We start from the raw sequence: 13,292 nt of genomic DNA on the forward strand, positions 1-13,292 counted from the left end.
AGGATTAAAAACAAATACGGAGTTTGTTTTTAAATTTTTTTATTCAATAATATGAATAAAGTGTAATGTGAAATTTGTAAATTAACGGTAAGACTTCTGGTATCTTGCTCTGGCACCTGGACCACCAAATTTCTTTGGTTCGCACCGCCTTGGATCAGCAACCAGAAGTGTTCGATCATACTGAATTAGGATATCTTTTACTTCCTTTTTACTTGCTTCATCAACATCTGAAAATAGATGATTCAACTATGAACATGTCCATATACATATATGCTTTCTCAAATTCACATTCTCCATTGATACTTACATTTCTGGTAGTATGCCACTAGTGCTTTGGAAATAGCTTGACGAATGGCATAGATCTGGGCAACATGACCACCGCCGCTTACTCTCACTCTGATGTCAACTCCAGAAAATTTTTCCTATGCAAAAAATAATATAAGCGGTGTTATTAGAATTAGCTTTTTCTTAACAAATTTATATGATTCATTTTCTCAGTAGCTGTATTTGTAATCACAGATAATCATGTTCGGAATAAGTGAACATCATTGAGTGCAATCTTAACAAAATCTGAAAGTGTAACACAGAATGAAATTCCAATATCAAGTAGTACGTACCTTGCCAAGTAACAAAATTGGTTCTTGTAATTTATATTGTAACACGCGGGGTTCTACCAATTCTAACGGCCGTCCATTTACACGAAGATTTCCACGGCCCCGTTTGCAATAGGCAACCGCGGTCGCACTTTTCTGTAAATTTAAATGTATACATTTCAAGGAACACGCGCAAACATAACCCCCCCATTACTTTTTTAACAAATGACACTCACTTTGCGTCCGAAGACTTGTACGGACTGAATAGGTTCCTTTTGTTTCTGAAATAATATTACATGTCAGCCTGATATGAAAATACATATTTATTTTTTATAAAACAAAGATAATCCTTATAATTTGCAAAACAGAAAGCATACCTTCTGCATTTTGGAAACCACGTCGTAGAAAGGAAGTTCTACGATGGCGGCACGATGTTTTCGAGAGTAGTACTACGCTAATCAAATGCAAGCTTCTCTTTAACTTCCGATCGTTGGCGCAAAATACAAATGTGAAAAGCCCAACTTTAATTGAAAAAATTGTAACATTTGGACATTTATACAGAAAAACAATATAGTAAGCTCACTTTTGACTCATCGTATAATCGTATTTTCTGCGATTTTATATGACCACAAAGTGAAAGCTGTGTACTTTAACTTCTTGGTAACTTCTCCATATACAGGATGTTCCAGAATTGGGGTAGGAGCCGAAGAGGGATCATTGCTAAGGCCATTCTAAACAACTTTTTCCTTTGCCAAAATGTTGTTTAAGGCTTCGTTTTCGAGTTATTAACGAAAAACACTGGCCAATCAGAGCGCGCCCTTAGCGCGGGCGGAACCACGAGAGTGTTGGGTATGCTCTGCGTTCAAGCCGTGCCCTATACCGACGTGATGCCGATGCACTTGATCACGACCACGGCTTGAACACAGAGCATGTCCAACACTCTTACGGTTCGGCCCGCGCTAAAGGCGCGCTCTGATTGGCCAGTGTTTTTCGTTAATAACTCGAAAACGAACCCTTAAACAACATTTTGGCGAAGGAAAAAGTTGTTTAGAATGACCTTAGCAATGATCCCTCTTCGGCTCCTACCCCAGTTCTGGGACACCCTGTATGTAGATGTCTTATAATTATATGTATACATATGTATGTATATATGTAGGTACATGTATCTATGTTCTCATTTTTGGAAGTATACAAATTAATTTTCTAAAGAAATTTTGATAATAATATTTTATTATATTGTATATGCAAAAATACATAATAACAATATGTTTTGTTTTAATTTAATTAAAACTTATTTTTAATAGGTTTCAATCATTCCTGCGGATTCAGCAACCTGAAACAAGGTACTTGTAATTGCAAGCAACGATCGATGGATCAAAAACGAGTCCAGCACCACAACGGAATTGATGTGCCACGTATTCATTGTTCACTAATTGGCATTGATAAAACGTCGAACAGTCCTTCGGATCTCTAACAAAGCCTTCCTGTTTACATAGAGAACTCGATGATGGTGGTAGGGTTACATCCGGTTTCGGGCGGTTTGGAGGAGCCGGAGCTGGAGTCACCCCCCTCAATACAATGTTTAGAGCAGACAAAAGAGGATAGTTGTCACCACAACTACCGCTGAAGTCGTCGGTTTCGACGCTCCATAGCATGGCACCTCCAAGACCTTTAGAGTTAATGTAATTAGCCTTCTCTCGAACAGACCTGAAAATGACCGTAAATATACGATTGATTATATTTCATTGTCAATCGTTACTTTTATAATATCGTCGATAAACACTCACGTAACATCGTCGTATCCGACCCATTGGTTGCCTTTAAAAGCGTAAGGTACGCCGTGTTCCTTGCTACGCTTAACGGACCAACCTTGACGAAGATATTCGCAGATTTCATTGTAACCAAGCATTCCTGCTTCTCTTGTATAGGGACCAGCAGTTCCTGGACCATTAGCCGGAGCACCTATGTCGGTATTACTGGGATTCACTAAAGTGAAAGATCTCCCGTACGTGGGAATACCAAGAATGATCTTGTCAGTGGATGCACCTTGCGAGAGCCAGTAATGGACAGCCGCATCCTGGAATGGTATTGAATCTCGTATCAAGACTAATGTAATATAACATTTTAACATTGACTTGGGAACGGTGGTCTGAATTGAAACTTAATAGAAACAATTTCAGCAAGGGAGATATAAGGTATTCCTACCACGTTCAGCTTGGCTTGATCCCCAGTGTCTCTTGCAGAAGGATACAACGGTGCATTCATTCCCGTGAATCTATTCCATGATCCGTTGAAGTCGTACGCCATCAAATTAATAAAGTGAACGTATTTTGATATTTGTGAAATATGATACGATTTAGAAGCCGACCCCTCGGCAGCGACAACTGCGATACTCAGAATGAAGCCATGTTTATCGAACTCTTCTCTCAGTTCTTTCAACAAAGCAACGTAATTTTCCTTGTCGGACGGTATACCGCCGCGTTGGTTTGGATATTCCCAATCGACGTCGAAACCATCAAAGTTATATTTCTTCAGAAAGGCGACTACGTTCTTGACAAATGTAGCACGCGTAGCAGGGTTGCCAGCGACCTGAGAGTACTTGACGGATCCTTCGTTCCAGCCACCTATCGCAACCATAGCCTTGGTGCCTGGATTTGACTCACGGAGTCTGTTAAATTTCCCAAAACCATCCTTGCCATTAGGTAAATCCATCCAACTGTCTAACACATTGACATTACCATCGGTAATGATACCGACAAAGGTGTAGATCATGTGGGTGCATAGCGTTGGATCGATATCATTCACCTCGAATTTTCCCCTGCCAGGACGGTACGCAGCCCAGCTACCGAAATAACAGACGATCTTTTCTATTAGAAGAAAAAAAAATATGTTATCATAAATCTATCTATCCTTATAATCGATGAATAATGGAATATCATATAAAAATCAAGAGTTACGAGATTGACCTTCATTATAGATAACGATACAACTTTCAGATTAAGGACAGGAGATTACATTTAGTTCATTATGTAGTTTTATCAGTAATAATCTGATACTTACTGTCGGCAATAACGCATGGGCCGGCAAACACCAGAAAAGCAACCAAAAACGCTGACTTAATCATCTGAAAACAGATCACTTTTTAACCCAAGCAAATTTTGTCATCAGTATTGAAGCAAAATGAAGATTTATTTAAATTTATTCTTTTTTATAATTATGAAGCTTCTCACCATAGCTTCAACGACTTCCGTTTTATATAATATGCGAAAGTGATCACTCAGTTGAATTTATATTCAACATGAGATTTACAAAACATCCTGTTTTAAGTTAATCTAATCAGAAATATACAGGGGGGGCTTTGCTTGGTATATATCACTTTACTTGGAATGTTAAAGAACAAAAGTCATATTTACTTTTTAAATACTTTCTTAACTTTTGAATTGTCACAGGTGCATGCCAGAATCTTGAAAAACCGTACCGTAGTTTATGAGTCATGAATCGTAAATGTACAACATAAAACTAAATCAAGATAATAGAGTACTTAACATAAAAGTTTGTTAAATGCAAAATAGCAAAAACTATTTATAATATATTCTATGGAAAACAAACAGTGTTATCATTTAAATAATCTAAATTTCTATCAATAATAAAGTATCGTTGAATATTATTGAAGATAATGAAGTCAATCGTGAATTTGATCTCATTACCTGTGTCAAATTTCTTAGTTTGAGATCCGATCTAGTTCCACAATGTCAACGGGTTACAATACTTCAGGCGGCTCGTCGTTTCTGAACTTCACTAGCTATCTTGAACTCGTTTATCTTGTATCAGACACTGATATTGAACTATACAATTTTTTCATAGATGCGTTGTATTTAACCCAGGCCTTTATATACTAAAATCGTGTTTTTATTATCGTGATTATTTCCGCTTGATACACTATCGAAGGATCATATATTTATCCAATAATACATTATAAAAAAATTGATCTTGTCAGATGTAACTATTTTATTTTATATACAGGAAAATTAATATGAAACTGATAAAATGTAATAAACATTATAATCCTAGTTAATTGTTTTTATTTGTTAGAAAAGCAATGATAAAGAATGTTTTGTTAAAAATTTGATTGTAGTATTCATGAGAAAAGCTCATCCTTCTTTCAATACATTTATTAATCAAATACTGCTTATCAGTTGATTCATAAAAATTCTGTGAATTGTTTTAAATCATTGAGGATAACTTCATAAATACTCTGAGGGATTATAGGGGTTACGTTATAAATCTATAGCAAAGTATTTTACAAATAATATGCATACAAATGTATGTATAAAGAAAAACAATATATTATTTACATATATATACATACAGTTTTATTTAAGTTCAGAATTCAATGTACATAAAACTAATGAATATTAATAAAGTAGTATGATATCAATGAACAAAATAAAATAACAGTGATTTAGATCAGCCAGTGGTACAAATTTTATAATTTACGATGCTTTATCATTTTATTCTTCTTTCTAATTCCTTCTTTACGTAAATATCTCCAATATTGTTTTGTATTTGGATCTAAATCTTCCAATGTTACTGGTTCAGTTCTAATGTTCCATAACCATTCTGGATATTGATCATCAGGCTTCAATTGAATTTCTTCCCCTTCCTTATAATAATTTAATCCACACACATAAGTTAACAATTTGTTAACATCTTTTTCAACTGGTATTTGTATCTTTTCGGTTTTACTCATTTGCTTCTTCGTTTTTGCTCCTGATAAAAAGAGGACACGAATAACGATGTTATTTTTGCATATGTTTTTTTCCAACTACATTAAAAAACGAAAAATGTAATAAACTTCATGAATTTGAAAACATATGAAGTATGATATAACCTGTACTTGTATGAATTTCACGTTCAAATTACAATTTAATTAAAAGGTATTATTACCTCCAACAGCTTTTGGCAATGTCGCATATTGTGCTGAAATAACAAAATTTGTTCTTGTCAAAGACAGTCGCAAAACAGAAAAAAGAGACATATTCATTTATATGTATATATATATTTGTAATAACAACAAATTGTATATATATATGTATGTATATATATATGCGACGCGCAGGTTGGAAGATAGTGGGGGAACTTAGTGAGCATCGAACTCCTACTGCGGTAGGCGCTTCAATCGCGAGTTTAATATACAGGGTGAAAGAATAGTAGGGTGGAATAGGGAGAGTACAGAATGATACACGTGAATAAAAAACCGTGCTACCCATTATACACTCCAAATGATGCACTTTCGCGTAGAGGCGCCACAGCGACGCTGTGCGCAATCGCATGGAAGTGAAAATTTCGCCAATCAGGGCCAAGATGCGCAAGAATGAACGAAAACTCGTCTTTTCGCAGTTATGGACTCTGGTGAATTCGACAATAGATAAAGTATCGAACGCTTTAACCTCTATTTCGAGAAATGAATATAATTTACTTAGTAAACGTCCAGTCTTAATTATATGTATATAAATATATTGCATTTGTCTATTCTCTGTTTTCAATAGAAAACTATTTTAAATTATTATAATTGTTACATCCCTTAGAGTAGTTTCTAATTATTTCGTATTGTAGTTCTCACATGACGCGGAATTTTCAAACGTTGACAACGACAACAGTATTGAATGCGCAATGACAAACAATAAAATAAGTTTCACAAGAGTTGATTGTATCACAATTTGATAGAATAATTTACGAATCGTTATATGTTATAAATACCAGCTTCGTTTTAAATGGTTATAACAGAATCTTTTAATCTGTGGGATAATGTATTAATCATCATTTTATGTTTCTATTATGTAATGCCAGTGAGCAGTGACAGGGCGACGCGGGTATGTTCAATTTTCTTCAATTTTACATATGTATATATATATATGTATTTATCATTATTGAATGTAATCAAAGAAGGAAAAGCCAATTTAATTAACATTATTTAATATTATAGCCAAAAACAGTAGCTTTTGACATAAACATAATAAACGGAAGATCAACAAAATCTCATACAAATAATCAAGAGGATCATTTCTTAGCAATTGCACCTGCTTTGCCTATTTTACCTGGAGCACCTGTACCTCCAAAATTATCTAAACGTTGTTATAATTCATTTAGGTATTAACAAACAATTATAAATTAATATATATTATCATGTTACATATAACTAATATTTTTTGTGTGTATTTTGTTATGTAGCCTAGCAGATTCTCCATTTAATATAGAACATGACAAAGTTGAAGGTTCCAATGCAGTTACATTACAATGGACAAGTGAAGGAAATAATATTGTGGCAACAAGAATTGCTGCCGAGAAAGAAAAGAGCCCCGATAGGATATGTCTTGATAGACGAGGTCTCGCTACATTCCCAAATATAGTTGGAGAGCCACGTTTACGTTTACTATCTCTCCAACATAATCTTCTAACAAAGATTGAGAATTCCAACTTCTCTCAATTGACAAAATTAGTATTTCTTGACCTGTACGATAATCAAATTGAAAGGATTTGTAATTTTGAATTATTAGAAAATTTAAGAGTGTTATTGATTGGAAAAAATAGAATTAAAAAAATTGAAGGTCTGAAGTCCCTATCTAAGTTAGAAGTTCTAGATCTTCATGGCAATCAAATTGTACAAATTTCAGATTTAAATAATCTAGTATCTCTAAAAGTTTTAAATATAGCTGGAAATAATATCAAAGTAATAGGCTACAATGACTTCCAAGGTTTAATATCACTAAAAGAGTTAAACCTGAGACGTAATAAGATAAAAAAATTATTAGGTTTTAATGAAACTCCACAACTGCAAAAATTATATTTAAGTAATAATGATATTCATAAGTGAGTATATGATAAATACTACAAATTCATTATAATTTGCATGTTCTAAAAATTGTAATACACAATTTTCATTGATAACTGTACACTTATTAATACTTCATATTTTAGAATTGAAGATATGGGCAGTCTTGCAAAAGCATTACAACTTAGAGAAATAGCAATTGATGGAAATCCTGTAACATTAACTGGAGACTATGTTTCATTTCTTGTATCATATTTACCACATTTACAGCGTTTATCTGCTATGCCAATTACTGAACAAATTCGAAGAGCTGCTACAGCCTGGAGGACAACAAAAGAACAAAGTAATTCCACTTTTTTAAATCTTAGCACACAAGTTTGTATGAATGTTCGGCGGGAAGAAATAATATCAAATGCTAAAATAAATTGGGAATTTCTTAGATGTCATACTAAATCCTCCACAGATAAAAGTAACAATGAAAACAACGTTCGATTCAATAAAGTTAATGTATTACAAATTCAGAAATCTAACAAATTTAATATATTAAGACCTCAAAACTTAGAAAAAGTAAAAGCAAAAGATTTTGGGAGCTTGACATCTATAAATGAAAATATAGAAGCAACGAAAATAAACATTAAAAAAAGAAGTAATTCTAGTAATAATTTATTTCGATTAAAAGATACAACTAAAGTGTATCCGTTAGAATTTAAACTGCCACCTATTTTAGGTTCAATTGTAAATAACTTATTAAATAGTAAATTCGATGAAAAAGTAGTTATAAGCAACGAAGGTCTAACAAAAGGAAGAACTGGAAATGATACTAACAGCACATCGAGCAGCGATTCAGAAATTATAGAAAGCCATGAAAATTTAAAGAGCTGTTTAAAACCTCATATACAAAGCTCTAGCAATTATGTTTCTCAAGATGATAGTGATAAGTTCCTTGCTAATAAGATTGATTTCATGAATGTTTTGTCATCTGCATCAGAAGCTGCTGCTGATGTCAATGAAAGTAAGAGTTGTACACTCTTTAAATCTTCTGAATTATCAATAAACGAGAAACAGGTTTTAAGATTTCACAATCAACATATCATGAGTGATTGTCAATCAAAATCTAGTATTGGTTCCTCTGGATATTGTTCTTTAAGTTCTAAAACTAATAGTATGGATAGTTGCAAGTCAGTATTAAGTGATTCTAGTACATCGTCTGTTGCTAAAAGTGTATTGCAAAAGTCTAAGACTTTAGAGAAAGATAAGAATAGAGTCAAGAGTGCTCAATTAAAGAAAGTAGTATATTATAAAAGTAATCGAGCAGCAACTGCTAGAGCTAAATATAGAGCAATATCACCACCAAATCCAATTCCTGTACAAAATCCATCAAAAGAAAGAGAACAAGGTATACATCATATGTTATAATTTATTATATACTTTCATTACAATCAATTTCATATTTGTTAACTGTAGCCAGTATACAAATACATAATACTTTTTTTATTGGACATTTTTCACAGGAGGAGATTATTTGATAGAAATAGTTGGTCGATGTTTAAATATTTATGGTCAAGGTGCATTACGTTTTATTGACCGACCATGGGATCCTTCAAAAGCTGAAGATGTTAATGTTATTAAATTTAATTATGTACAATTTAACGATGTGGCCAAAGTTTTGTGTAAAGTAAAAAATAGATTTCCGAACATAGAACATTTTATGTTTAAAGAAACTAATATCACATACCTTGGACAGCTTAATGCTTTAGCTGAAGCACAAGGATTAACGAGTATTCATTTAGAAACAGGAAATCCAATTATATCAAAAGATTGGAAAGTTTATGCTATATTTCGTTTGGCCCACTGGGGACTGAAAGTTATTAATGGAAAAGAAGTAAATATTCTGTTAATTCATGTTAACTTACATTAATAAAACATTTTTATGTACATATTAATTTTATATGTAGATTACAAATGAAGAGATTGATTTTGCAAACAAAGAATACGCTGGTTTTGTTGATATTGTGATGTGTTCACTGCCCGAATCTTTATTACAACCTTTATTACAAAGACTTCATTTAGAAAAAATTCAAAAGCAAAATGGAGAACAAATTACTGCCAAACAGTTTTTACTTAACAGCGATCCAGCCCTTAGAAGTGTTGTTGCTAAAGAGGCATTACAGTGGAGAAAAGGAAATATAACACAGGTAATAAAATAAATAATATTTAACTTTAACTGTTACATTTCTTCTTTTACTTTCTCTTTCAGGAAGATCTTATTTGGAGGCACAAAGGAAAAATACATCTATTAAATTTAATAAATCTTACTGTGGATGCAATACAAAAGTTACAGTTACTTGATAATATATGGCCAAGTATTTTATATGAAATTATTCACACTACTTTATCTGATTTTTCTGATATAGATACGTATATGAAACGTTGTTGTAAAACACTTGAAGGTGATAAATAATTAGTTCACATCAGTTTATACACTAATTGATAATATATAAGTATTTAGCTTGAATGAATTCGCATATACGTTCATATGTATTTTGTTAATGTTTAATTATAGAATACGATCTATACATCTGTTGTTTGTTTAATGTTTTATGCCGTTGAAAGGTTCTTTTGCGTCTTATACTTAATACTTTTATTCTATAAGTTTAAACAAACCATAAGAATGAATCCTATTTACAATAATAATGAAATGCAATCACGTAAAAAAGAAAAAAAAAAGAAATCATTCGTTTCATATCACTTCGTTCCAATGATAGATTCCACGCTAAAAGAAATCGTCGATTTCTTTTCCATACAAGATGCATTTTTGGATGCAGAAATATCATCGTGATCCGTCACAGTGGGAGCAAAATGGTTGAAATTTTTTTTCATTTTTCGAGGTTCAGCGACGTGTTCGAACCACGGTATCGTGGAATACATCGAAGGGAAAGACTGTAGTTTCTTTGAACTTTCAGGTTCTTGATTATATTCTTGATTATGCGACAAACCATTCAGTAACGGAGGATCTGCGGTAACTGAAATGAAAGGAAACATCAATTTATCCCTTGTTGATTGCTGAAGAAATGTTAAAATACAATTCCCTGAAATACTGTATACGCATTAACAACAGCTGACACCACATGGACGTTACTTTTTTCTGATTTCCTATAAACCAAATTCTTCTGCTTCTAATATACCAAGAAATATACATAGATTCGAATAAGAAGAATTCAAAGTGTGGGTTCTCGATTTGCATAGTGTTATAATAGATGCCATATTCATAACTTTGGTATATAAATTTTTAATGTACTATATTTCTATCTATTATGTTATGTACACTTAGATGAAACATAGATTTCTTTTAGTTAAGGGTAAAATGTAGGAGGAGTCTTCCACCCGTTGTCTTCAGTTTCGGGAGAATCTAAGGCGAGCCTGAACTAAAACCTGCTGTCTTCACACATAAAGGACATAGGCAAAACATGGGTACTTCTTTCTCTTCGCTTCTTTTTAATTAAAAAAATACCTAAAGTACAGGCGAGCCTTCTAATTTCAATTTGAAAATATGTGACCATCAAAATGTTAAGTAATTTATTTATAATTTAATTAACATCGACTACTAACATGCTGCAGGTAAACCATGTATGGTCTTTAATCCATAAAATCCTTGGGTCACGCTGATGCTGGTTTGAGTGAAGTGTAACTGATGACGCTGGAAGTTCTTCGTTCTTCTGCTCACAGGTTGATCGTTTTTAATCAAATACGATGAATTGGCTGCATCCATAGGTGTGTGACAAACCGTCGAGACATTATCACCGAAATAATTACCATGAGCTTGTTGTTGCCTTCTTAAGGCAACTTGAGCTGCCATTACCCGTTGTCTTTCAACCACTAACAAACAACAAGGACAACGGCAGTCCTTCCATGCGCAGGACCTCTTGTGACCTTTCAAACCGGAAATCACACCGTGGTTCCTGCATCTCGCACACTTTGGACTCCGCAGACGTTGCTCGATCCCAGAATTCACTTGGCTCAAGCTGCCGTTTTCGGTCTTCATTTTGTCTTTCTTTCGATCAGCGGTATCTCGTTTACAGTTTCACTAATTAACTATTATGGTAATGTTGACGAAACATTTCGATACATAGACCGAATAACTCGCGGAACACTCATCTAATCGTTCCCTCCTTTCCAGTTTCCTGTAAGGGTACGGCACGAAACAGTCGGTGTTCACCGTTGAATGAGTTATATACACAGAGGAATCTTTTCCTTTCGTTAAAGGAGGTGTATCTCCGTCTCCTCCTACTGATTCAAAATGTATTTTTAGAGAGAAGAAACACGTTTGGATTGGCTCGAAACACGAAGAAACTCCGCCACCGTCCTGGACCAAGAGCCAATCGAGGCCAGCTTCCATCTTGCTGTTCTTATTACCGTCAACTTGTATCATCTCGAGAAAAAGCTGAGGATCTTCGTTAAACGGGAACGATTTGTTTAATTACAGCCCCCGCGTATCAGTCTTATCCGGCCAAACAGACACAGAGGGTCATTTTACATGAAGTTGGAAGATTTATCGAGCATGATTCCTTACGAGCAAATTATAGCAATTTATTGCCAAGCAAAATTAAGAAGTCACTTTTTAAGATCAATAAAAGATCATTGTTTCCTTTATTAATTAAGATATGTACTCATAATACTTCTCTGATACAGTTAACTTTTTTTCGTAAAAAGGAAATGGTATGCAAAGATGTTCCAGTTATCTTTCACTCTCCTTTGAAACGTGAATCGACGTGATGTTTCCTCCCTGTTGAAGAGTATGTAGATTTTTATCCAAAACAAGGGAAGAACATAATATTTGGTGTGTCTAGCATTTAAAACCTACCCGTTTGAAAGAACACTCATACGTTAAGAAAACATACTCGAAACTAATATTAACTGAGCGTTGGCAACATCCGAGAGGATCGTATTAACGAGCTCTTAGAGTAAGATCACAGAAAGAATGCCATGTGGCCGCAGCTGGCGGTGTGTACCGTTGTTAGTCGAACGAGATTCTCTCCTCTCTTCTATTTTCGCAGTACGCAATAGAAGGAAAAAGGGGGATGGGATTGCACTATTCTCCGCTTTTCGATACTTCGGCAATATCGTATTATTTTTAGTTGTAACCAAAAGTGAGCCCGGCTTCTTGGACACCTCGTGATGTTAGTCGGATGGACCGGAAGCGTATTCGTTTCGCACGAAACTTTACTCGAGCAGCTGTGGATAAAATATATTACTCTGCTGCAATAATGTTCTAATGATTAATTAAAGTTGCGCCTCTGACAAACACTCTGAGCCACAGCTGTATTAGAAGTATCAATAATAATAATAATAATAATAATAATAATAATAATAATAATAATAATAATAATAATAATAAAAGAGAGACTTCTTCTTTCGACTAAAGATAAACTCTTATGAATGATCTTTTTCAAGACGATGAAAAGAATGAAACGATTGGACAAGTTTAAATTTACATCCACCAGTAGGCACGCGTGAAACGCACCGAGGAATTTGCCCTAATGAGCGTGGAACGAAGGGGTGTCATTTTAGACGCTCTTTCCTCTTCCCATCGACATGGACAGCTTTGCTTCTGGGGGTGTTGTCAGTACGGCAAATATGTTGACAGGTCATTCAACATCTTTCCGCTGCTGCTAACGGAGGATCCCCCGTTGAAGATGCGTGACTGAAGCGATGTTGCACCTCAGAATATCCATAGCTAAGATTGGACTCACTTCTGCTGCAAAAACTTACTCTGTTTAGGACGAAGAATTTTAACAAGAGAATTATTAATAACAGGGAAGGGAACTTGAAAGAACCTGAATAGAATATGCGACGATCAAAAAAGACAA

The 13,292-nt window shown here is 34.1% G+C and overlaps 5 protein-coding genes across 12 annotated transcripts; 1 reads left to right on the forward strand and 4 right to left on the reverse strand.

The window, feature by feature from the left end:
- Nucleotides 1-22: 22 nt before the first annotated feature.
- On the reverse strand, nt 23-1,037 carry LOC114880815 (40S ribosomal protein S16). Its single transcript, XM_029197234.2, has 5 exons — nt 971-1,037; nt 830-874; nt 618-749; nt 308-422; nt 23-227 (listed from the first exon to the last, which is right to left on the reverse strand). Exons 1-5 carry the CDS (start codon nt 977-979, stop codon nt 82-84), a joined length of 447 nt encoding a protein of 148 aa, XP_029053067.1. The 5' UTR covers nt 980-1,037; the 3' UTR covers nt 23-81.
- Nucleotides 1,038-1,862: 825 nt separating this feature from the next.
- Nucleotides 1,863-4,509, reverse strand: LOC114880803 (chitinase-3-like protein 1). The gene is made up of 5 exons (XM_029197204.2): nt 4,301-4,509; nt 3,654-3,717; nt 2,799-3,460; nt 2,381-2,670; nt 1,863-2,300 (listed from the first exon to the last, which is right to left on the reverse strand). The coding sequence occupies exons 2-5, from the start codon at nt 3,715-3,717 to the stop codon at nt 1,919-1,921; spliced, it is 1,398 nt and encodes a 465-aa protein (XP_029053037.1). The 5' UTR covers nt 4,301-4,509; the 3' UTR covers nt 1,863-1,918.
- A 499-nt stretch (nt 4,510-5,008) lies between these two features.
- LOC114880805 (39S ribosomal protein L54, mitochondrial) lies at nt 5,009-5,707 on the reverse strand. 2 transcript variants are annotated; one of them, XM_029197207.2, is made up of 2 exons: nt 5,541-5,707; nt 5,009-5,363 (listed from the first exon to the last, which is right to left on the reverse strand). In XM_029197207.2, the coding sequence occupies exons 1-2, from the start codon at nt 5,635-5,637 to the stop codon at nt 5,080-5,082; spliced, it is 381 nt and encodes a 126-aa protein (XP_029053040.1). In that variant the 5' UTR covers nt 5,638-5,707; the 3' UTR covers nt 5,009-5,079. The 2 variants fall into 2 exon arrangements, with proteins under 2 accessions (XP_029053040.1, XP_029053041.1); XM_029197208.2 differs by having other exon boundaries at nt 5,009-5,418; nt 5,541-5,671.
- Nucleotides 5,708-5,843: 136 nt separating this feature from the next.
- Nucleotides 5,844-10,001, forward strand: LOC114880802 (leucine-rich repeat-containing protein 49). Of its 7 annotated transcripts, none has more exons than XM_046288813.1 (9): nt 5,844-6,099; nt 6,444-6,466; nt 6,580-6,743; nt 6,825-7,463; nt 7,572-7,768; nt 7,889-8,821; nt 8,937-9,307; nt 9,381-9,620; nt 9,683-10,001. In XM_046288813.1, exons 1-9 carry the CDS (start codon nt 5,925-5,927, stop codon nt 9,884-9,886), a joined length of 2,946 nt encoding a protein of 981 aa, XP_046144769.1. In that variant the 5' UTR covers nt 5,844-5,924; the 3' UTR covers nt 9,887-10,001. The 7 variants fall into 7 exon arrangements, with proteins under 7 accessions (XP_046144769.1, XP_046144771.1, XP_046144770.1 ...); XM_046288815.1 differs by having other exon boundaries at nt 8,153-8,821; XM_046288814.1 differs by having other exon boundaries at nt 6,825-6,979; nt 7,268-7,463; nt 7,572-8,821.
- Nucleotides 10,002-10,098: 97 nt separating this feature from the next.
- LOC114880804 (doublesex- and mab-3-related transcription factor 1A-like) lies at nt 10,099-12,656 on the reverse strand. The gene is made up of 3 exons (XM_029197206.2): nt 12,287-12,656; nt 11,035-12,208; nt 10,099-10,448 (listed from the first exon to the last, which is right to left on the reverse strand). Exons 2-3 carry the CDS (start codon nt 11,465-11,467, stop codon nt 10,171-10,173), a joined length of 711 nt encoding a protein of 236 aa, XP_029053039.1. The 5' UTR covers nt 11,468-12,208; nt 12,287-12,656; the 3' UTR covers nt 10,099-10,170.
- Between the last annotated feature and the right edge of the window lie 636 nt (nt 12,657-13,292).

Source organism: Osmia bicornis, chromosome 15 (genome assembly GCF_907164935.1).
Source record: "Osmia bicornis bicornis chromosome 15, iOsmBic2.1, whole genome shotgun sequence".
In the NCBI taxonomy this organism is placed as follows: Eukaryota; Metazoa; Arthropoda; class Insecta; order Hymenoptera; family Megachilidae; genus Osmia; species Osmia bicornis.